This window comes from Pyrgilauda ruficollis, unplaced genomic scaffold (genome assembly GCF_017590135.1).
Source record: "Pyrgilauda ruficollis isolate IOZ18807 unplaced genomic scaffold, ASM1759013v1 scaffold49, whole genome shotgun sequence".
Classification (NCBI taxonomy): domain Eukaryota; kingdom Metazoa; phylum Chordata; class Aves; order Passeriformes; family Passeridae; genus Pyrgilauda; species Pyrgilauda ruficollis.
The window spans coordinates 3,529,180-3,554,171 of NW_024526488.1; the positions used below are offsets into that span (position 1 = coordinate 3,529,180).

General features: G+C 39.1%; 1 protein-coding gene across 1 annotated transcript in view; it reads right to left on the reverse strand.

Annotated features, from left to right (window-relative positions):
- CDC73 (cell division cycle 73) overlaps positions 1 to 24,992 on the reverse strand; it is a 101,017-nt gene that overhangs the window by 57,598 nt on the left and 18,427 nt on the right. The window contains exons 8-10 of the mRNA XM_041479532.1: positions 24,137 to 24,235; positions 22,821 to 22,899; positions 13,756 to 13,820 (exon numbers count right to left, since the gene is read on the reverse strand). Coding sequence (XP_041335466.1) covers positions 13,756 to 13,820; positions 22,821 to 22,899; positions 24,137 to 24,235 — 243 coding nt within the window. The remainder of the gene's footprint in view (positions 1 to 13,755; positions 13,821 to 22,820; positions 22,900 to 24,136; positions 24,236 to 24,992) is intronic.

Genomic DNA, 24,992 nt, shown 5'->3' on the forward strand with positions numbered 1-24,992 from the left:
TGGAAACGAGTGTTTTTTCTTGTGTAATGACAATTGAAGTAAAGTGTGAAAGCACTGACTATGCCCAAAAATAAACAGCCTATTAAGCATCCACAGCAATTTAATTTCCTATTCCTTTCTCAACTTAAACACCCCAAACATAAAACTGAAAGCAAAACAAATTACCCTTGTGCTTGCCAACCAAAATAAAACCCAAAGTTAAAAATACCTTCACGATTTTTAACTCTCTCTATATATATACACAGCACAAGTGCATTATGGAAAGCTTAGAAGGTACTGAATTTACTGCTGGATGTCCATGAGATCTAGAGGATCCTGAGCTGTGCCTTGTGGAGAACATGCAGGCTCTGCAGGTTAAGTTAATAAATATTGTCATGGCTCTGGATAACCCAGCCATTAGTGCCTGCAGGGAAGAGCAGCAAGTGAATTTTATTTGTGGCCCTGGTGCAGATCAAATCTGTAATCCCATGTGGCTACACACAGCACGAAGGAATGGGACCCCAGCAAGCAGAGGAGCAGCAGTCACATATGACAGGCTGGGGAAGCTGCTCCCACACTTAATGGGAGAACAAAGATCTGAAGGTTTATCAAGATTCAAGGAAAGGTGAGAAGTCAAAACATATTAATTTAAATGCACTGAATTCCCATGGGAGTTTTCCAATGCAGAAGTAAATTGGCCTTCACTCACTGTAAACCAAGGAAATTAAACTACATACAGCTCACTAAATTAATTTTATTCCTAAAGACATCACCAGCCAATGGCAATTTAATGCATTATAACTTATGAATGTTGATGTTGAACACTTTTGGTAATTTGCTTTAATTTGCTTGAGTGCCTTGATCTAGATATAGCCTTAAGGAATACTTGTATATTGCCATTTTAGATTGCATCATCTATTGTATTAAGGAGAAAAGGTTATTTGTGAACGGCAGAACTACGAAGAACTTGCTTTAACAGGAAAGCACAGACCATTATCGAAGGCTCTTAACTTCCTAATGACTCCCAGCCATGCTCAGGTGGCAACAGCTCCACCCTGCAAAATCCTGATGTGTTTCTTACAAATGAAATATTAATTAATAGTTTAACCCATTAAAACAAATCCTGCCTTGGGGAGCTCAGGAGCTACAACAGAAATCTGGGAGGAAGTTCCACAAGGTCTTCAAGCCCCTGAAGGGCACTGACAGAGACACCAAGGCTACCAGGAAGAACCACGGTCATGTTTCAGACACAGGGAGGGCTTTTATCACCCCAAAATTTTGCACAGCTATTTTTTTTTTAATTGTATTTTGTGTGAGCACAAAGGCACCTCCAGAAACCTATTTATTTGTCACAAAACCCCTTAACAAGCCTGGAATCCAGGAGGATCCAGAGATGAGAAAGGAAGTAATTTGTCATTCAAAATTATTTAATAGCTCCCAGGTCAGCACCAGGCTGGAGCCACCACAGAGAGATAAGACTTCAGGGGTTAAGAATCAGTTCATTCCAGGAAGAGAATTCTGTGCATTCTGCTAGAAAGCACACAGGGTCCATCATGAGTTTCTCCTACAGGAGCTTGGTCTTAAGGAGTAAGACAGACTGCAGCCAGGGCTTTATCAACAGAAAAGAAAAAAACTAGAATATTAAGCAAAAGAACTGAAAACTAACTAAACTAAGTAAAATGAACCAAGATATAAATAATGTAAATTCTGAGTTTTAAATGTTTAAAAGTGAAAAACAAAGAAGTAAAAATCAAATAAAAGTCACAGTAACATCTAAATTTATCCTGAAGCATAACAGATTCACTACAAATCAGTGTTGGAGTAAATGAACTACTAATACATAAACCCAGAACACATCTTTATTTTCCCATCAAGATAATGTCAAAGAGCACATGAAATGTATTACAGAAAGGTATAAATGCCTTTCTGCAATTTAACTAGAAGCAAAACATTCCCTCCCACCATCATTATCTTCAGACTTGCCAGAGAAGCTCATGCTACTTCCTTCACCCCCAAGAAAATAAAACATCTGCCCACCCCATCAGCTTTTAATCTTCTTATGGACAGAATTAATTTAGTTTCCTTCTGGGGAATGTGATGGGAGAGAAAACGGGCCAAGCCTGTTTGAGCCAAAGTCAGTCTTTTGTTTAAAGGAGAAAGAAGAAAAAGAGAGGGGAGGGGAGGGAAAAAAATAATAAGCTGTGAGCACTCTTCAGTTATGCCACATTTATTAAGTATCAATACATTTCTATGCATTTTACAATAGTTTAAATAGGACTCCACTAAAGAAACTCCACTTGACTGAACATATGGCAGAAACTCCCTGAAGCATGCCAAAGATTAAATGTCAGGTTAATCAATCATTTCCATTTCACTTAGGAGAGGCAGAAAAAGTTACATTACTTCCTTAAAGGTATGATTTTTATTCATAACTGAAAACTTTCACAAATATTAGTATACTAATATTGGTAACATTATCCTAGTGCTTAATTTTAATCCATTCTGGATCTTAACCTGGAGGATGTTGAGTATTTATTACCTTTTATATTCTATTTCTCTCAGCTCCATATAAAGGAGTAATAAAATAAAAGTTGAAAATATTTTCTGTGTACTGCAAATTTCCACCTATAAAATGTTCCCTGCATATGGATTACTGTTATGGTACTCATTCTTTAAAATTATCTAATAGCCACATTCGTATTTGAAAGGATTACAATTCACGGTGTTTGGCATTACAAGCCACGTGCAGGCAGCTTTCCAGAGAAGAAAATAAAAGGACATTAAGAGTCTTGCTGAGCCCTGCCAGGGGAAGGAATATAAGAGACATATTGAATGTGTGGTTTTGTTGTGCAGTACAATACCACACATGCAAGCTACCCATATTAAATATTTAGCTCACCTTAGGTGAGCAAACTGCCTGATTAGGCACTTTCATTATTCTGAATGGGAGCTGTAACAAACCAGCAAACACAGTTTTCAAAAGATTTCAGCTATGAACAAGGAAGTTTATTTACTTATTAAACCTTCACCTTTGAAATCTGAGCCAGCTATAAACCTACCCTTTAAAATCAGATGTAACATTCAGGCAGTTCAGAGATCCTTTAGATTTTAATTTCTAAGACAGCATTAAAATCCATTTAGGATTTTAATATGTATTTTACTACTTTAATCTGCATTTCACCTGCTGTTCATGTCCAGATATTTTTGGAAGCATTTTCTTGACATTACTTTCCAGACATAATTATGCATGTGAAAGCTACTATAAAAATAATTATTTGTTACAGCACACATCACCACCCTAAAACAGAATGGCTTTTATAGACCCAGATGAGGTAGCTGCATATGTTCTGTATATTATAATATATTCCATGTATTATTAGCTACAAAATATTTGTCTTAAGCCATTATAAAGCCCTTTCCATCCCCAGGTCTTTTGTTAGTTAGCAACATGATAAAACACAATTAATCAGGCAGGTTATCTGCTTTACTGATGACTCTTTCCATTTTTATTTCAGTTATATGTAAATCTGTTTGCCTGATTTGCACCCAAGGTAACTGGGAAGTGAGGCTGATGGATAGTGCTGCATAATAGCAGCACCCTCAAGTCTCCTATGCTAAAGCAAAAGCAGAGTTGTTTTTTTCCCCACCTCAGCAAACAGAGCTCTTCACAGTCTGCTTCAGTAACACTCCCTCCCTTCTCCCACAGTATGGTTCCAAACTACTTCCCAATTTCAATAAAACCTGGAGAAAAGTTATTGCCTTTGTCAACTTTTATGAAAATTGCTGGCCAGGGAAATTAAACCCCCGAATTACTGCTCCCAGGGAGTGAAAGGCAGGCAGTGCTTTCTGTGTCTCCTCAAAACAGCAGCACCAAGCCACCCAAAATCACCCAGCTGAAACTCAGCAGCTGCACTTCCCCCCAGGCCAAGGGAGGGCAAGAGGAGACACCCCCCTCACTTGAAGAAACCTAGAATTTTTTAACAATATTCCAAATTAAAAGTACTATGAATTTACAGCCAGTAGACTGACAGTTAACTACAAGCAAACTTAACACATCACTACATCACTTTGCTTAGTCACACCAAGTTTTCTTTCGCACTTGAATTGAATTTTAAAAGCATATCTGTTGCTCATGCACAAAACTGACTCATATATCTTCATGGAGAGACAGAAAGGAAGAGATTTAAATTCCAAAAATACATCCTGAGTTTCTTAAAGCAGCAAACCAGCTGAATAGTTGGACTTCCTCAACCTTAATGTGCCAAATGCAATGGAAATGTAAGATGAAATGAAAAGTTGCTTTGTTAATATTCATGTTGTATAAAGTCTAACTAATAGTTTTATAGGTGTGAGAAACAAGTTAGTGGGAATTGGACTTTGCAAAGTATTATGTGAATTGCTGATTATAATGTTGCTAATATTAAGATAATAATTTATGTTATAAAGAGGTTAATGTTGTCACAATAGCCTAGTTGTGAAATTGGTTTTCACGAGGACAGTATGGTTTGGTGTGCTGCAATGTGGGTTCATGAGTTTGCATTGGACAGACTGTTGCTAGCCCAGCTTCTGAGACACAGCCTCAAAAGGAGGAGACCTTCATCCAGCGAGGACCCTGATAACACAGTGACGAAACCACGTCGGTGCCCAAGAGTGACATGGGGTGAGACTACGTAAAACCAAAACTAAACATGCATAAAGCTGATGCAATATCCAGGGGATAAAAGGTGAAGACACCATTTTGTGCAAGAGCCTCTGGCATTTTGCCACACTTCCAGCACTCTCCCTTTTGGTTTGCTGATTTTTTTTTGTTCTCAATAAAACTTCTATAACTCATTCACACTTGGGGTCTGGGTCATTTATAACAATAGGCCATCTAATTAAATGATGTATTTGTAAAAAGCACAGTTGTTCTCAAAGTTATGTTTAAATTTATTTCAATTTACCAACTGCCTTAGATAAATTTGACATTTTAAGTACATTGGACAAACCTTAATTATTCCAAATAGGTAAGTACTACAGATGCATAGATCCAAGGTTAGCCTTTTATATTTTAAAAGCAAATAAAAATGTTTGTCTCTCCAAGAAATTTGCATTCAGGCTACGCATTTATTGATTCACAGAGGTAAGGAACCAGATTTATTTTTACCAGATCACCTTCTTCAGCATTAAGTCCCATTTGCATGAGGCTCATGTTACTTAGAAAAGTCCCAAACCAAAAACCTCCAGAAAATCCCACAAGCCTTTTGGGAACAATGAGGTCCAACAGAGAAAGTGGTGAATGAGAATTAAACCAGCCAATGCATCATTCAGTGCCTGCCTACATGCACTTGCATACACATATGTCCCCTTTACTCCCTCAGCTCAGCTGAGTTTGAGATGAAGAAAGAGCCAGGACCCACCCTTGCAGCAGCAGTGATGTGAGTGGTGTCAGCACTAGCAGATTGCTCAGTGCAAGCACAAATTCAGCTCCAGATGGCAGCCCAGCAGCTCACAGTCACAGGTACATTCTGAGAGGAATGATCACCGCTGCCCAAATGCCAGGTGAGTGAGCCATAATTTATGCAGAGTTCATTTACCTAACAAGGAAGCCTGCAATGATTAGAAGGTTACCCAGAACCACCAGGAGGAAACCTGAGTAAATCAGGACTTTGCCTACAGACATCCTAAAAGTGCTGATAAAAGTGCTGAAGCATGCTGATTCAACAGCAACAGTGTGGCTGCATGAAAGACACAGGCAGATTAACACCTGGATTTAGATGGAACACTAAAATCTCAAAAATGTTGAGACCTAAATATAGTCACTCTTAATCAATTACCTTCTTAAACGGTGCAAGAAGGAGCTGCCAAAAAAGCTTAAAAATATGTTCTATGTTGCTGTTCTGTCTGGATCTTCTCATTAGCTATGTGGCACTACCTGGAAATAGTGCCCAATGACATCACTTATAATCCATCCCCAAAGGACTACGAACCAGGGCTCTTGCCTCAGCATTCCATTAACATTTGCCTCTAAAGTTCTGTCTCAGTTCTGAGCTTTGCAGGTTTAATGCACTTAGAAAAGACTATCTTTGCCTTATGTATTCTGACTGAAGAACTGAAGAACACCTGCCCTTGCCACACTGCTGTAATAACTCTGTACCTGTGAGCAAAATCTGCCACACTGAGATAGAGATACCCTCTGGTATCACACACTCCCAGCTACATACTGAAAGAATTCAATAGAAGGAAAAAAACTAAACCACAAAATAAACCCACAACTGCAAGCAAAAGGAAAGGAAGTGAACCTTTAAAAGAACAACACCAGAACACAGTCCACAAATTGATACAATAGTCCTTAAGTGTGTTCAAAGAGGGCAACAATAAGGACTAAGCACAGAACGTATAAAAATAATTATAAACAAATCATAAAGGAGAGTGTGCTCTAGCTTGACTGAGTAGTAGCAAATGGTGTGAGTGAGATGTGCATGAGCCTGGGCTCTGAGGCAGTTCCTATGGATATTGCTAAGGTAACAAGCTATCCTACTTTCCAAGCTCAGAAGAAGGTACGGCTATGACACTAAGATGTAAGCAAACACTCCATGTAGAAAAAGCAGAAAACTTGTCTCCACAAATAATGAATTCTACATTACTCTACTACAAGCAAACGTAGTACAGTTTGTAAAGTACTTAGTAGTGAAGTGTCCCAGGGCCTAATGACAATGGAATAATCTCAAAAACTGACCAGTGCAGGAAATCTTGACTTGGTTCTCACATCAGTTACGTGAATTACTCAGATGATCGTTAAATTCTTTAAATGCAGTTTTTATTTAGTTACTGCATCATGAACTGCAAAGTGTGTTAGAAACCTTCAAAACTTTGTTAAAACTCTAATTCCGAGACAAGAGGATGGCTACCCATAACCTGCAGGGAGAAGAAGGTATGTTAAAGTGAATTATTTTTTGATCCCCCATCTGACACATGTTCATTTCTACTGAGTCTACAAGACCATTACACCACCTTCAGCAGGTGTGAATAAATTACAGCCCTACAAACAGCAGAGCTGTTCTTTCCCCAGAACTGTCAGGTGAAGATGCAGCTGTTAGACATTGATGAGATGTTTGGAGATAATTTCTGGAGGGAAAGGTTTTGACCCAGTTGTTTAAAATAAGTTTGTGCAGTGCATGATGTCTGATTGCTCAGAACACTCAGGACGAAGTATAAAAATCTGTAGCTCAGGTTCAGTTGGTAGCACTGAGCAGCAACCTATAAAACTTTGATTAAGACATCCAAAGACCTGAGAAACACAAATGAATCTAAGCAGAATCCTATACAGGACTCAAGTAAAGGTGGACATCTAATCCAAAGAACACAAATGAAGTGTCCTAGGCAGTTTTATTTGGAGCTGTGTTTCCAAATGAGAGTGACTCCTGAAACATTTATAAGGATCCCAGTCCTAGTGCACACAGTGCACATGGCAGATGAGTTTCTCAGGGGAGGGATACCCCTAGGACTGGCAAATACACTCCTGTCATGCAGCTTTGGATCAAGACAGGTCTAGGAGGTCATCTCGGAGCTCATACCAAGCATGCCTGAGGCTCTCGAGCCTTTTTAAGTAAAGCTTCCTGGATATCTAAAGCTCTCATTGAATGTATACTCAGAAACGCTTTGGGTTCTCCTGTCTGGCACTCCTCCATTCAAAGCTCTCCAGGACCTGCCAGGCAGACGTGGCCATGTCCTGTGCCCCGAGCACAGAGCACTGCCACAGCCGAGCTGTACACGCAGGGTGACCCCAGGCACGCTCGCTCAGGGGCACAGCTGCACAGCTCCAGGTCTTGCTCCCTCTTGTTCAGCAGCACGCTGGTGCCACACAGCAATGCCTAACTTCCTGAGGCATGACGGATTATACATCCCTATCTTGACTTGAATTTGCAGTTCTTAGTCTCAACCTGAAAGAAAAGCTATCAGAGGGAACACAGCAGGCAGTTCTATTGTGTAGTGCAGTACAGCAGTCAGGTATCTTGGCACAGATGTACACGATTTACTACCCCAAAGAAAACGAGTGCACTGTTGTTCAACCTGACACATGTTCTTGAAAGCAGCATTTGTATGTGATTTTTCTTGGTCTGTATCAGCCTCACTATTTACACTAAAACTCTTTAAGGGAAAGCAATTTAATATTTGAAACACAACTGAGGCAATGAAATGCCATCCACTGAAACTCTTGTGTGGGCCTTAAATATAAAATACAGTAATAGTTCTTGGTTGCATTTTATCCACTCTCATTAAAGTAACAAAGACACACAAAGCTTTCTTGTCTGCTACCCCAGAGCAGTGTTTGGTTGTTGGCAGACTATTCTGGAGAAACATCCATTTCTCCAGCGAAAGGATTTTTTGAGTTCATGGTCATGTCCCGGCCCTTAACCCTAATGGACCAAGGACCTCATCAGTCTGGATTAGTTACAGAGCAGTATACTTATGGTGAAAAAGTATTTACAAACCCAATAAAAACAAGTATCTACCTCAAGTATCATGTAGGAAAAACATCTGCCCCCCATGCAAATCTATGTAACTTTATGATTTTATATTATTACAGTTTTTCTCACCTCCTCTTGCTGTTTAAAAACTGAATAGGATGCACAGAAAGAATTCACAGAATGCTGCTCAGCCTGCAGAGGGGAGTGGGGGTGTAGGCAGGCTGCTGTTACGCTCACATTGGGAATAATGACCACCTTATGCACAGGCTGCACAGAAATTATGCAGCACTTGAGAGCTCGTTTCAAGTATTTCAAAGAGTCCATTGTTTTGCTGACTCGTCCCTCAATCCCACTGTCCCCCAACGTTTTAATGAGATTAGAACATGACACAGAAAACTGCTGATGTGGATAAGCTGGTATCTCTCTTCCATCTCTAATACTAAAGATGTATTAAGTTTTTATTTCTTTTTCAAAGTGTTATTTATCTGAACACTGAGAGACAACCTCCAACTCCACCATATGCTTCTCAACAGCCATTCTGAATTTTGGCACTGAATCACAAATTACTCATGATCAATTATAAGATCCTGTGGATTTACCTCCTCACACAGAAGCATATCAATTTTCTTAAGTTTTATATAAAAAACACATGCACACACCATGTTAATTGTTTCTGCCCCAACCGCTTCCTGTCCATTGGCTCAGTCTGTAAAGTGCCATAATTTAGTAATTCCATTTGTTTGTACTACACACTATTCCTCTGAAGATACACCAGAGGTGGTTAAACAACCCCTCAGTTAAAAAAAAACTACACAGGTTATACCCAACTCAAAAGATTTTGAGGGCAATAACAGTAAAATCCTCTGATTAATTAATTTCTCAAATCTGATACTGACTGAAAAATGCTTTTGACCTTAGGGGTGCTGAACCAGTCTCCAATTCTTCTGAAATGAGACCTGCTTGTACTGTGGTTTACATAGGGACTTCCTTTTTAATTATTTGGTTTCTGCTAGGATTATGAAATGTATTTGTTGTAACTGAAATGTAGTGCATTTACTTTAATTATTGATATTCTCATATGTTTACTCAGGGCACTTGTACCCAGAGATTGCTGTAAAGCCTGGAAGTGTGCAACGGTAAGAGGGATGTTACTTTTGTCAGTTTGGAGGAAAAATATCACTCAGCTCAGAAGCACTGAAAATTTACATAGAATTTCTTACTTACGAAGTCTGAATACACCACAGAAATTTGCATTTGAGTTTGTTATAAGTGAAGTGCCTCCAGTGAAGTCCTCACTAACCATACTGATCACGCAGGTGTAGCTCCAGACTCTCTGGGAAGGCCATCAGCTCAATCCTACAGGAGCTCTTGCACCTGCCTGTTCACTGAACAGGAAGAGGAAGAAATGCCAACAGTAGCTCTGGCAAATGTGCAGATGATCAATGACACACTCCATTGCTAGCAGCAAAAACCAAAGACTAAGGAAGCTCCCAAGCTTCAGCAGCCCTGAATGCTAAAAGAAACCCCAAGTTGAAACCAGATTTTTCCAGCAAAAAAAAAATTCTACAAGGGCCCATTGTAGTGCTATGTAGTTCTTGTTCACTTTAACAAAAGTTTCCAGCTCCCTGAATCACAGCTCCTGACCAGCCAGGGCACTCAAACTCAGAGGAAATCACCCTACACAATTCCACAGCCTTTCATGCTATTTCTTTCTTTCATATTAAATCCATAAGAACTCAAAGATAAAAGCAAAAAGATGAGTAAAACCAGCATCACCATGACTATTACTGCAATGGATAAACAAATATTTGCAAGTGCACACAGTCACTACAAAGTATGCCCTCAGCTTGGAAGAGTTCAGCTTTATCAGGTGCTCACAGAACAAGCAACTTCTTCCTGTCCTGCCCCAGGTGCAGCTAACTGGTCTGTTCTGATCTTTACATCTTGAGCTACATTAAGAGTTAAATGCTTCACATATCCTAGTTAGAGAAATGAATAGCCCAAAATTCCATTTCATTGTATGTAAAAGGTGAGACCCACCTAGGCTTCCACCAGATGACACTGGCCTCCAATTTAACATCACCCTTTAGAACAGCAGGAGGCTAAAGCCCCAAAGATGGCAAATTTACACAAGTAACAAAGAATGTTCAGAATACCAGCTTAAGCATCACCTCACACCCTGTGTGGTACAGAAATACAAACATACTTTTCCAAAGACTGATCCATCTCAAACACCAAACTTTCCTGGATAAAAACCAGAAGTTGTTGTGCTGCACAGGGATTATGCTTGGAAGTGAAGCCTGCAGGGAGACCTGCAGGTTTTGAAAAGTGATGCTGAACAGTTTGCTACCTGAGCTGCTGGGGAACCAGCAGCAAGAGCTACCACCAGTATCTTACTTACTAATTCTCCAAAACATCACCAATCCAGGCAAACAGAAGGTGCCACAGGTATTAAAATAAGGAAAAAATATTTTTAAAAATCTTTCTGAGGAAAATGCCTTGTTATAAACAATTCCAGGTCCAGAATAATGAGATCATGCCTTCACAATAAAAATTCAATAAATAAGTCAGTTCTTCCGAAGAGGTAGCGTGCCAATCAAGCAAAAACCCTGTTACAGGGAAGAACTGCCAGCAGCACAAGTTATTTTAGCTGACATTACTTCAGAAAAAGCCCACCATTCACCATCTGCTCTGGCACAAATTCTGAAAGCTAAGAAAGTTTCCAACATCACTGATGAAAAGAAAGCAGTCAAGATGAAGAAGTTTTTGTTTTGCTGTTAAAAAGAACAAGCATCTAGGACAGCTCACATTTCAGCAAGAACAAACACAAAACATAAGTTTTGCACATTTCATTAAAATCATTACCGAGAATTACAGCAAGGCAGAGTGCAAGTGTAGGGAATATATGACAAACCAAAAAATTCTTCTACAAAGTTTGTATGAGAAACAGGTGGGCAACTCCAAACAGTGGATCACTTTACAGTGGAGGTAAGAACTGTAAGTTTTAAGGGAATCTGACCACAGCCCAGAAATACATTACTGGAAGCAAACACCACAGGAAAAATGGAGGAGCCATCATGTCAAGGAGAACAATGGCAAAAAAAGAAGCTTTCAAACATGAGCATCCATCTGGAAATCAGAGGTTTGAAGTTTGAAGAGAGCCTCTAACCAAGAGCTACCTAGAACTCTTAATTCCTTTGAATTGTTTGATGAGTTCCTACAGGAATTACACCAATGCTATGAGGACAGCAGTGAGATCATGCAGGTGAATGAATTCCAATGCTATCCTCCATATTCCTATGATTTCGCCAATGACTATATTGCACTTTCCCATTAAACACCATGGGGAAGTAATTACTTTCCCATTTCCTCCCTAATTTTGTCCAGCCTTAAAAAAATATAAATTAACCACAAAAAAAAAAAAAAAAAAAAAAAAAAAAAAAAAAAAAGCTTGAGTAAAAGCAAAATATGAAACTTGGCAAGTGGCAGGAGATTAACTATTCTCCACAAAAATATGATCTGACATTAAGGGTTAGAACTGAGTGGTCCATCACTATGACAAAGTTTAGACAAAACAGATGAACATATTTAACAGATTTATTTCTCCCCCATCTGAAACACAAAGCCAGGATGTCACTGAAATTTATGAATGAGCTAAATATTGACAGTACCTTTTTAATAGTCTGGAAAATAAGGCTCCAAAAACCCCTCACCAGTTATCTCTTAGACAAAAGCTGAGTAACAGATGGAGTTTTAATATTTCTCATGACACCAGATGATGCTTTATGTGCAGTCGTGCACTCTTAAACAGTTATTTTAAAAAATTCTGATTTATGTTAAAAAAAAGGTTTACTTGTAATTTAATATCTATTATATATTTCTTCCTAAATGGAAGAAACCAACAAGGACAGTTTAATAACCTCAAAACCCTAGGCAGTATGCTCAATACATGAGGCAGGATTCCTAGAACAAAAAACCTTACTTATTTTTATGATCTTAAAAAAACCATATAATTTTTAGATTTACTGTGCATCCCTTCACTTTTACAGATTTTACACTTATAAGCTTAAAACATTTCAATATTTCTGCTTTACTATAACCTTGATTTTCTCTTTCCTCTTTCATTTCCTCCCCACAGAGCAATTTAAACAGAACCTATTTATTAACTCATTTCAAACCCCTACCCCTTGAAGCAGGTATGATATCCCAGAGAAACCTGGGTTTGGTATAACAACACTTTGGTTCCTCATAATGCAGACCAAAACTCATGCAAAGTTTGAGAACACACCTTCAGACATAACAGATTATCCTTTTTCTTCATCTAACCAATTTCTGAATTCATCTAGAAATTACATTATTTACTGCTAAGTAGATTCTTTCCTTAAATATTCCCTTCCATTTTCTTTTACAGTATCCTAAGTCACGAGGAGTTGGGAATGAAAGACTTGGGAAAGGACTTTTGTCAAACAAAAAACCTTTGAATGTTTTTCAGAAATTTCTACTCAAGATCCTATTTTATGTTCAAATGAGAAGTGCAAACTAGAAGTAGTGCATGGATTTAGGAGTGTTTAGTGCTGTCTATTCATCACATTTACATAGGTATGCAGCTGGCAAAAACCTTAAGGAAGGCACTACAGCAGTTTTCTAGCACCTGTCATAATTACCATCAAATCAAAATAGCATTTATTTGAGAGCATTCAACCCACTTGCACAAAAGCAGACAAACATTGGCCAAAGAAAGAAAAGAGAATCTGTTTGAGGGTCTCTCTTTCTCATCTGTGAATGCTTCAGTTCCCACTGACAGCACTGTACAGCCAGAAGTCCATCTTACCAGGCTAGAAAGCTTTAACAGTAATGCTGAGGTCTAACTCTTCCACCACCAAAAAAAATTATTTTATTAAATGCAGAGTGGGAAACAGAGCACTACTCCAAAACCCAGGTTTATTACTTCAGTTTTCTGAGTATAGTTCCATCACTTTTGATTAAGATCACTTATGTAATTTCCAGACACACCTAAGGTCAGCAAAAACCTGGGTATGTTGAGTACAACAGAAAAGGGCTGCACCTCAAGAAGCCTTCCCGGTACACCACACTTTTTTACTGCAGACAAACAAATCTGTGGGGCACAGACCTCTAGAACACGCAGATCAAACAAAACACATTTTGGCTTTTCATAGACAAGAACTTTCACCAATTGTTACTCAGTCTAAGTGACCTTCCAGAGCCTAGGCCAGGAGGACAAGCTCTCTCTATCTCCAAACATACATTGTATATATGTTTACAATCATGTCTCTAAAACGTATTTAAGCCAAGACTTCCCACTCACCGTCACAGACTTCAGAGTCATCCCATGGTAGGTGCCCATGGTGTCAATCTTGAAGCCTTCCGTTTCTGCAAAGAGAAAGAAGCTTCTGTAAATCCTTGTGAGCACAGCAGGGTCTTGTCTGAATGGACAACACTGAATCTCTCTGGAGTCCTTTTGTCAAAGGACACATCTTGCTGGGGTGGTGGTTTAGGTTCTGTTCCCAGTACAACACCTGGGTAGTCACTAGGAAATCTGCTTTCTTTAGACAGAGCTCAGTTTGATATTGCTGCTCTCTCTAACCATTTCACATGTCTTATATTTGAATTAGTACAGAAAGCTACTACGCCATTATTTGCTAATTATCAAAACTTTTATTTGCTACCTGAGTAGCTTCTAAATAGTACTCTTCCTCCTGCATGGAATAATTGGAAGCACTTCAGAGAAAGGCTATAAACCTAAATCTTTGTGAGAATATGTTACAACTTGCATGTGGTCTCAGACATTCTCCTCACTGCAAGACTGAGAAGCCCCATTCATATTCCCAGAATACATAATAATGCAACATATTCAACTTGTATTAATGGAAAAGTATACCTAAGAAACCAATTTACATGCCAACTAGAAAAGTGTGGCCATTTTAGCTTGATAAATTCACTTCTGGAGTGCTGAAGAGTAACATTGTCATATGATACAGAGGACAGAATCTGCATAAATGCACAATACCAGACTAAAGGTTATAAAAAGGGGCGTTCTTAGGGTGGGTTTTTAAAATTAGTTTTAATTAGATTGAATTTATGCTAGGTGCCAGAAGCCTGCAACTGCCCAATAACTAAACCTGCTGTCAGAAGCCTATTTGCTTTTGAAGACTCCTTCCCTGTCCCGTTGTTCTCAACTTTAAGATCAAAGTAAGCTCCTCAATAGTGCCACCAGGACTGGCAAGAAAATCCTTTTCCTTTTGTAAATTCCCTAGCCTCATGCATCTACCATCAACTGACCCCATCACATAACCATCCATCCAATTTCTACCTAAAATGGCATGATAATCACCACTCAAACCATGATAAACAAGCATTTCTCTACATCTAAGCAATTCTGGGCTATTTCAACTAGACTTGGGTAAAGGTAACTGATACTGTGCAGAAACAGCTACTTGGAAATGGTATGTTTTTGTCATTTCTTACACCCCCTTCATTTTGTGCACCTGCCCAAAATCATGATAGACAAAGAAATAAGGCAGAACCAAAGCATGGCTCCTACCCGATTCTAAAAAAAGTCCAAGATTAATATTGAATTTTCAAAACCGTTAAGAGCTTCTTGCTCTCATCATGAGTAAATTAACTTAAACTGAAACCCAGACAACCCTGAAAGCAACTGACATGATCTCAGAAACATCTGTGGCTGCTCATCCTTTCTTCCTTAGATGAGGAAGATCATCAGGCACTCAAATGAAACGAGGCCAAAAAGTTTCCCAGATTTAAGAACTCTCCAGTGCCTATAAAAAGATACTCCAGAGTTTGGAACATATCATACTCCTCTCACCACAGAGACAGCTATCTACTTACTGAACAGTTTGAGCTTTCACCTTTTCCCCCTGACTCCCTCAATTATGCCACCAGACCTGCCACCTACTACCAAGCCAAGATGCCCCATGTCACTGACCATGTTTTGTTTTACAGTCACCTCAGTTCCAGCTGTTCTTCAGCTTCACTTCTCAAGGCCACCCCTCCCCTTCTGCCAGATTAACATTTCTGAGCTACAGACATAACTCTGAGAAAGTAAAATGCAGGTACAGACACACATGAATCCAGTCCTTCCTGCTTTAAAAAAAAAAACGAAAACAAAACAAAAAAAATCACATAAAAAACCCCAAAGAAAGCAGCCTAGCCTCCCTATAAAAATTGATACCTATATAAACGGATAGGCATTCCCACCTTTCCCCTCAAGTCCAAGCTATAACCATGCCTTGAGTCTTAGCTCAGAGGTCACACCACTGAACTTGAGCTGTGGATGGTCAAGATGTGACTGCACAAACACTTCACGGAGAACAGGTTGCTCTGTGACTATGTAGGTCACTGCTGCAGGGCAGGGAGCATGTTAATATTTCAGGTGGTGCCTGGAGCCTTGTAGAATACTCAGTAGCACTCCCTAAGTTGAAAGGATGCTTTTGCTGACTTGGAGTGGTGTAAATCAGAGATGTTTAATCTAGGCTGACAATTGTTTGTGAATTTCAGAACATCATCCACCAGAAGAACCTTTATCCTTTTCAGACTGACCTACTAGGGGTTCCTCATGCCTGTGACACAGAGCATTTCCAACTATTTTGGTTAGATATTATTTCCAAAGAATACAGACATCCCATAACAAGACCAGCACAGCACCATCCTCTGTTGTGCCTGGCCTGCTGTGGCTTCTTTTCTCTCTGCACAAATCCTGACTTGGTAATTAGTTCTCCATGATTGTTCCCTGTCTCCATCAGCATTGCAAAGGGAATAAAGGCCCAAAGAGCCAGCAGCACAGTTAGAAACTAAATCAAAGGGGAGAGAGGCACCTGGCAGGGAACAAATCTCTGCTCAACTGCCACTGGTTTTGCAAAGTCTTCTCAAATCTCTCATAAAATCTGTCCTGATTCATTTAATGAGCCACGGGAGCCACAAACCACAGCTCTGGCACTCATCAGCTTCCTGCTCCCAGCACTGTCCTGACCCTTCTTTCTAGCAGAAGTAACTAACTTGGATGAAGAGCCACTTGTTGCCTCCAGCAAACCCATTTCCTGCCTGATGAACATTCCCAGCAGCCACACAGGGCCCCCAGTACTATTTAGAAGCTACTTCGGTAGCAAATAAAGCAGTTCTGATAATTAGCAAATAATCGCACAGTAGCTTTCTGCACTAACTCAAATATAAGACGTGTGAAGTGGTCAGTGTAGGTACCCACCCACATTCCTGCAAACAGCCAGTGCAGCCTCTACAAGAGCTACCGCAGGGCCCATGCTCTGCTGTCTGCAGTAGGGTGGGACCAGTAGGAGAAAGCACCTCTCCAGCTTCCTGCCTCAAACTCTCCAGCAACTGGTGAAGTAGATTTCAGCATCTGCAGCTCCCAGAGGGGGACAGCACCCCCCTGAAGCAGGAACAGCAGTGACACATTTGTCAGAACACAGCTTTATTGATGCGATCCTCTCACACACACCATGTGCTATTGTACCTGCCAGCCAATCACTTCTCTTACAGAAATAAACACTGCCAGAAGCACGAGCCCTGCCCCTTGCACGTCTGCACCATTTTGTTAGGTCTCAGTAGTTTGTACATTTGGGCACATCCAGCAGCACCCTCAGCTCCACTCACTGTGCACAGCCTGGGCAAAGCAGGAAACAAATGTTTCCAGGTCAGGGACTCCACAATTCCAGCTTCATTCCCACTTCAAAAATTGCTGAGGGTGTCAGCCAGGTTAATGCTGTAAAGATATTCAAGGAGCAGGCTATTATCCGAGGCCAGGGTCTGACCCTGACACAGCTGCTCAAAAGCAGACCTGGGATACAAGAGGAACCACGGCCCATAGGGAAGAGGAGCAGAAGAGGGAGCGACCCCGGGCCGTGCCCCCAGCACCAGCAGCACAAACGCTGTGCCACACCCTGCAGGAACACAAAAGCGTCTCCTCTCCCTCCCAAAGCAGCTCCAACCTGTGCTGCTGAGTCACGCACCAGCAGGGAGCTGAAATGGTAATACTTGGCCAAGAATTAGTTTATAACTCCAGCTTCAAAATCCCAGCTTCACTGGTGGTAATAGAAGTAGTTAAAATGATAAAGCATCGACTAAGAAAAGGGTATTTAAAAAAAATAGCCTCATAAATAAAGGTACCATGACGGTATGACTTTGGACCTTTGTTTTTAAGTTTGGAATTAGATGCAGAACAACTATTAAAAACCTTATTGAGGGTCGTGTATACACTGAGAATTTTCAATATAATTACTACAAAGTTATGACACACATTTCCTTTAGGCATAGAGCAGTCCATATTAAATGCTTCAATCACAGGTCTAACACTAAGGACTGAAGAATGCAAGCAAAGCCCAACAATAATTTTGTCATGAAAAACTGTACTGCAACCTTTTCTTTGCCAAATAGAATCAATTTTAGAAATACATGCATTGTTAGAAACACCAATATCAACAGATGCCTTAAAACTACATCTCAAGAGACTAAACATAATAACTAGAACTGAATAAACAACTCTAATGCTTCAGAAACACAACCTATAACCACGGGGTTTTTTTTCTTCATCAGTCACTGCATGTGTTATGGTCACAGTTTGTCAGTTCCATGACCTAAAGATGGTAAAAGAACCATAAACATTTCCAGTGTAGTTCATCACAAGGTACCTTTCTAGCACTCCCATGCATCAATCTGAGTGCCTTCTCTTATTTAAAATAATTAGACCTGGAAATGAAAATAGGCACCCTAATACATCAGCTTTTTGGACTGACGATATTCTCCATCAGCATTTGGGTGCATGTTCCATTTCCTTGCATGTAAGTATTAATGCTCAGGGTGCCTTGCATTTGCTTAAAGCCACTGCTCCACATCCATCTAGGTCACCCTGCACTTTGATTCTGCACCTTCTGCAGCTCCAGTCATCCAATCCAACTACAAACTTGAGCTCTGATACATTACCAAAAGAATAAATGCTTGAAAAAGACTCAAATTAACCTGAATTTCTAGACGGAAGTCAAGGGAAATAAAAACAGAACAAAGCATCATGTCTCAGACTCTGAAGAGCTGAATTGGTTTGAATAAGACTGAATAACCACTTCTTTTTTCAGCTGTGTACTCTTCAAGCCCCAGATAGCAACACTCTGCATACTGCCTGGAAATGATTCACTACCCCACTTCACAGCCCCAGTAATTTAATCCCTGACACCAAATGTCACTCTGCATGAGACTTTACTGAGCACTCCTTTACAGTACTGCATCCTAACAAGTAAGTTTCACACCTAAATTTCCAAGTTACACTAATTACTTTATAAATTCTCTGTACAGTTCATATGTAACAGCTTTGTAATAATCTTACCAGTAATTAACACCAACATCTTAAGTTTCTCACAGCAATTTATGTGTATTGTAAAAGCAATTTATGTGTATTTTCCAGCACAGAAATGAATGTGCAGTGCTGGAAGTTTTTAAACTATTTAGTCACACCAAGCCAGAAAATTTAGATTGACCACATTCTTTTTCCACATGTGCATCTCTTGCACATACTTTCTGTTAATAAAAAAAAAAAAAAAAATCACATAAATCTTAAAGTGAATGCAACAAATGGAAGTTTAACCAGTCAAACTAAGTCTAACCAGTAAAACTTCAGAACCTTTTTTCTCCTGCTACCAATTCTACTCTCCCTGTGAAAAAGGATAGCACACAATTTAAAACAAAATAACTTATAATGAGAAATGCCTTATAAAGAAACTTTCTTAACAATGTACACAAGAGAGAAACAAAATGTTGTGGTTCAGAGTCACCTCAAATATAATAACTTCACAGTCCCCCGTTCCCTGGGCTTAGCACTTAGGACTCACAAACTTCTGGAAAATGGCAGCTGTGTCTGAAAATCCAGTAAAAATGTAAGATGACAATAGCAGGGAGTCAACAGTAAATTTTCCTGAAAGAAACACTTGAACACAGTCAGGAAAATTCTTTTCACCATTACAGTGAAATCACACAGCAAGACTCTCTGATTTACCTTAAGCAGGACTGAATATTGCTGGAGGTTTTGGGGGTTTTTTGTTTTATTTTGGGGGGAGTAGTAACAATTGGCTGCTACTATGTTTAAACTTTGAGAACAACAGGAACCCTCCCAGAATAAGCCTTAAAGACCTGACCTTGGAGCAGCACAGGGAAATTTGACTTTGCCATCCATACTGAGAGATGTGGGTCACAAAAATGTTACATCTGCAAGACTACCATCCCAGCACTACTGCACACTTGGAAATTACAGAACAAGCATGTGAAAAAAATCTTCTGAGCTAAAGCCACCCAAGAAAATGGGGGGAAAAGATAGTATAACATCCAAGACGTATATATCAATAATGTATATTTAAATATCAAACATTAAGGCACACAGGAGAGAACACAAAATAAGCTCCTCAAATGGCATTTGAGCACAGGATTTCTAAATCCTGAACAAGATTTTAAAATTATATTGCTCAAGAAGGTATGACAAATTGCACTTTGGAAAAATTTCTCCAGTTGTAAAGATGCACATTAATAAAGTATAAAAAAACCACTCAATAAGTAATACAAAGGAAAGGAATAGGACTACCAAGGTAAAAGCAGAGGAAGTTTAGCACCGGATGGAGCTCTATGCTGTTGAAGAGAAGATACCATCACTAACTGCCAGCATGAAAGAAAAACCAAAGCAACAGCCAAGGAACAGCACCCAAGGGAAGTGCCTGCCAGCAGTTCACCTCCTCACCTCCAAAACATCTGAACAGCTGGGCAGGATGGGTGCACTGCCAAGCCACGTGTTTTCCACTTTCCATGTGGAAACATCCAGGATGTGCAATTCCTACTGCAAACAACATTCCAATGCATCATGGAACTTGAAGGATGTCAAAGGAAAGGTTTCTCTGTCCAGCCTGACCAAAGCTGCAGGATCAAGACCCTCCTGGACAAAAGGTGACCAAGCCCTGCCCCTGGGCTGCTGAGCAGTGCCACTGAATGCACCTGGAACTCACTGTTTGCTCTTCAAGAACAGCACAATCACCTCCCCCTCACACTGACTGTTAAACCACTCTAGCAGCAAAGCATGGCCCATCTGGCATGAAATTTTAAGTTAGTCTACCAGAGAGGCATCCTGATACATTGCATCAGAAATAATGATCCACCACAAGAAGCAGAGAAATTTGGCTGCAACTCAACAGTTTACTTAATGCATGTTAAAATTCCTAAATTTACTCTCTTAGCTCTACAAGCTTTGAATTTCTCATGCTAAGGACAAGACAGCTAATGGAAAAACTCTCTATTAAAGCCCACAAATATTCGAAGAAAAACAGTTCACCTCTTTGCTGCCTAAACTTTAAATACTGTAGTATCATACAAAACTGAATATAGGCAATATGCCACAATCCTGCTGCAACTAGAAGAGGACTACTGTGAACCCTTCCTAGGATTTCAATACCTCTGAGGAAAGAGCAAACAGGTGAGACACAAAGAAAAAAGCCAAGAGACATTGCCCTTGGGCTTCGTTTCTGTCTTTAGCCAAGCCCACCACTGTGCCCATTGATATAAGCACCACACCATCCTGCCTTCCACAGTTTGCAGCCAACACAGGCAGTCAGAGAGGGCAAGGTGTGGAAAGCCTTCAGAAATCTGTAGGATTCAGCTTTATCATAGGTGTTATCCACCATCACTAAATAAATGTGGATACAATGGCATAAAGACTGCAAGTTATTATCCTTTTAACTTAATTATCTTTCTTTTCCTTCAGAATTCTTTCCCCAAAGTCACAATACTGCAACCTTTCCATAAACAAGTGGAATTCCAAGTTCTTACTCGACTTATTGTAAAAAAAGAGTTTAATGAAAAAGAAACCCCTTATTTTATTTTTATTGATGACTTTTCTGCTTGTAGTCACACTTCTACACTGAATATTTGGGAGCCACAGCTTCATTTTGAGGACAACTAAATTAAAAATCCCATAAGGAACTTGTGACAGAGCTGCAAGTGATGTGCATCATTCAGTTTTAAGAAAATAACATTATCTGTGCATTAATGCCTAATTATGACAGGAAAACCACTTGTACTGAGTTCCAGCTAGACTACAATTTAAAAGTTAATGGTTTTACAATAGAATACTCTAGAAGTAAATGTGATCTTCGCTATTTTCTGAACTTAATTTGAAGCCAAAGAAGATCTCAAATATCTCTAGGTCCTCTCCTAAGAAATCCAGATGTTAATTACTAATTCTGTGTAACTTCCATAAGTGATGTACCAATACCTTTCATAAGTCAATCTCATGTTTAAAATACCTTCTTTCCAACACCTCATTTTTATTTCCAGTGCTAGCCTACACTTAGCTAACTTGGTATTCTTAACCTGTGTATTTCTTGAAATAGCCCTAGAAACCTGAAATACAAAATTAACTTTGTGTGACTACACCAAATATAAGTTACCAGAAAGCTAAGGCAAAAAAAAACTCTCTAGAATGCAGTGTGACAGTGGGTTAGGCAGGTACAATATGACCTCATCACAAAAGAATCTTTCAACTGGAACAATTGCTGCAGGCCAGTCAATCCCATTCCAGCACCAAGTGAAACCCCAACACCACATTCTCAGAGTCACACAGGAGGAAGAAGCAATTCAGAAATGTAACAAAATTTGCATGACCTTCTGCAAGAAACACAAAACCATCCAAGCACAACAAACACAAGATTGCAAAACAAAACCACAGCAAGATATGAAAAGTGAAGTAACTGAACTTGTGCTAAAAACAAGATAAAAAAAGCAATGGGAACAGGAGAAAAATTGCATTAGAAAGACAAATTATCACTCAAGTTCAATGTTCACCATCTTTTCAAACTGGTGAGACTTCTTCAATATTGCAGATTGTTTCCATCTCCGCTCCAGGAGGATGCCTGTGTTTTGCACTGCTGTTCCCAGTTTGTTTTTTAATTTAAATGGACACAACTAGATAATATTTACTTGGAATTACTGGAGGCAACTTTTAGAGTAACTGTGGTTGTTTGAGGAGAAGGAATCTAATTACATATTATGCACCTGACAGTTATCCTTGCACTTGTGATTTTTTATAATTGCATAGGACCCTCCCCAAACAATTTTTTTCCCCCGCAAGAAGTTCTGGTTTTAAGCTTTCAGTTTGCTTCCTAAGAGGTAGAAATAATTTCTATGAAATAATATCTCTGGATTTTATTACTTGGAAAGCTACCTTTAGGCATAGTTACAGCTCTTTTATTGTCTTTCCATAGGTTTGTGAAATAATAGCAGGGAAAATCCCCTAATATGAACTTGGTGACTGGACAGTTTTGGTTCTCTACTTTTTTTTTTTTAATTTTGAAAAAAGCATGGCAATCAACTTACCCTCTTTGCCTTTAAATCTTTCCTGATCATATCTGTTGTAGGCAGCTGGAATAGGTTGCTTATTTCGTAAAGTGGGATCCTAAAACAGGTCAAATAACATGTGTAAAACATACTAAAAGGTGTTTGATGGCTTTTGAATTTCATGAAGAGTAACTTAGAACTACTCAAGAGTATAAAACCAGTTCATTTTAGTAGGAGTTTCAATGCATTTGAAAACTTCTGATGTTTTCATTCAATATCCACTTAAAGTCTTACAGAAACAGTTTAGTACTGAATGCAAAGAGAACAACCTGAGGCAAAACTAAAATAACAAACAGTAACAAACTACATTATTAAAATCTCTACTGAGTTTTTGTTATACTTAAAGAATTACTGAGGAAAAAAAATTAACTGACAATTCATGATTAAGGCTTCAGCCACACAAAATCTCCCTTGTCAGCCTGATTAAGATAAAATTTTGCTAAATAAAATAAATAAAAACAAATTTTGAGGGGAGAAAAAAAGGCATTCTGGGAAAAAAGTTTTCAAAAAGCACCAATCTAGAGGCACTCTCAATATCAATTCAATCCTTTTTGTGGATAGCTTAGTTACGTATTCACATTTATTCTGAGTAGGACATTTGAATAATGCCATGCACAATTTAAGAAATTCAACACAAAGCAAATATTTACATGTTGGAATTCATCTCGCTATTTAAATTTAGTTCTTTGTTAAATGCAGTAGCAGCAAAAACAAAACACAGTACAATTAAACAGCTTTTAGAGCAGACTACCACCATGTTCAAAGATATATTAGGTTTAATAGAACACAATAGTAAACACCACACTTCTAAACAAATCCTGTCTAATACCTGGATAGAAGTAAACAATACAGCTCTAAGTCTGTCCTGATTTATTACAGGCAAAGGAAAGCTGGTTCGAGCTGTTCCCACTCATGAGTCATGCTCCAGATTCTTAAACATTTGCTACCCTATCTGTCAGAAAAGCAGCAAAACATTTCATCTGAAATGGCAGCACTCTCATCGAATACACTTTTTGTTAATAGATGCAGCATGTGGCTAATGCTTGATAGATGCAGAAGCTGGCACTAGCAGATTAATCTCTAACAAGAGCATATTGAACTAATTAAACTAATATATTCAACTCTTTAAATACCAATAAATGCAACTTAAGTCAAAGAATAGCTGTGAAGTTATGCTTGAAAAATATGCGTTTTTTGGAAGTAAACCAAACAAATTGTGTATGCAGTAGAGAGAAGACACTGTAGTCTCACTTGTGGTGTCCCAGCCCTGGTGTTCAGCCACACACTGCTCTTACCGTTGGTGCTGTGTTTGGTGCAGGTCTTTGCTCAGGTGCTCGGCCTTCTTCTCTGGCTTTAACTGATTGAAGAATTGCAAAAATATTCTTGGCAAAGTTCTGAAAAAGATATCAGGCAGCTGTGAACCTTACTGACCATCTGCATTTCACATAACCATCCAGATGGAACACACCACTTCCTTAGCTTACATTTCACTGAAAACCAAAACTGGGGCACCAGTTTTCTAAAGAGCTGATTTCTGACCCCTTTTCTGAGACAGCATCCAAACATTAATAAGGTTTTACAGCATCACTGCTACCCCCTATTCTTTAAGGCCCACACCTGCTAAATCTGTCTTCATTATATCACAGGGTAAACCAAACTCTCAAAGCACTTGTAACTAAGGTACAGAGTTAATTGTACACAATGTCTCCTACTAATGTCAATATTACTGATATTTTCAGTAATGGTTCATCAGTAAAAGAAACCTTTCTATCAATTAGGGAAAACGGCTTTTTTTTTTTTTTTTTTTTTCTGGTTCAGAATAATATAAAGTATGCACAAAATGCCAACACTGTTCCAGAGTATTATATATTAACACTGAAGTGGTGTTAACATCACTGGCATTATGAAACAAATACATTAATTACAAAACAAAGACTTCTGGAGTGAATTTCACAGAAATCACTTAGAGAGTTGTACTGCAAAGCTTCCCTAAGCCTGCTCACTTGACCTCAGTGAACATCTTGTCAATCCACTGCAAGCCACCAAGGGCAGGAACTGGAAAACCACCAGAAACCACTTATAAAGGCAAAACAATCCCCTGAGCAACCCAGTTCTTTTGACAAAGTCTCAAAGAACTCACACAAAACTGTA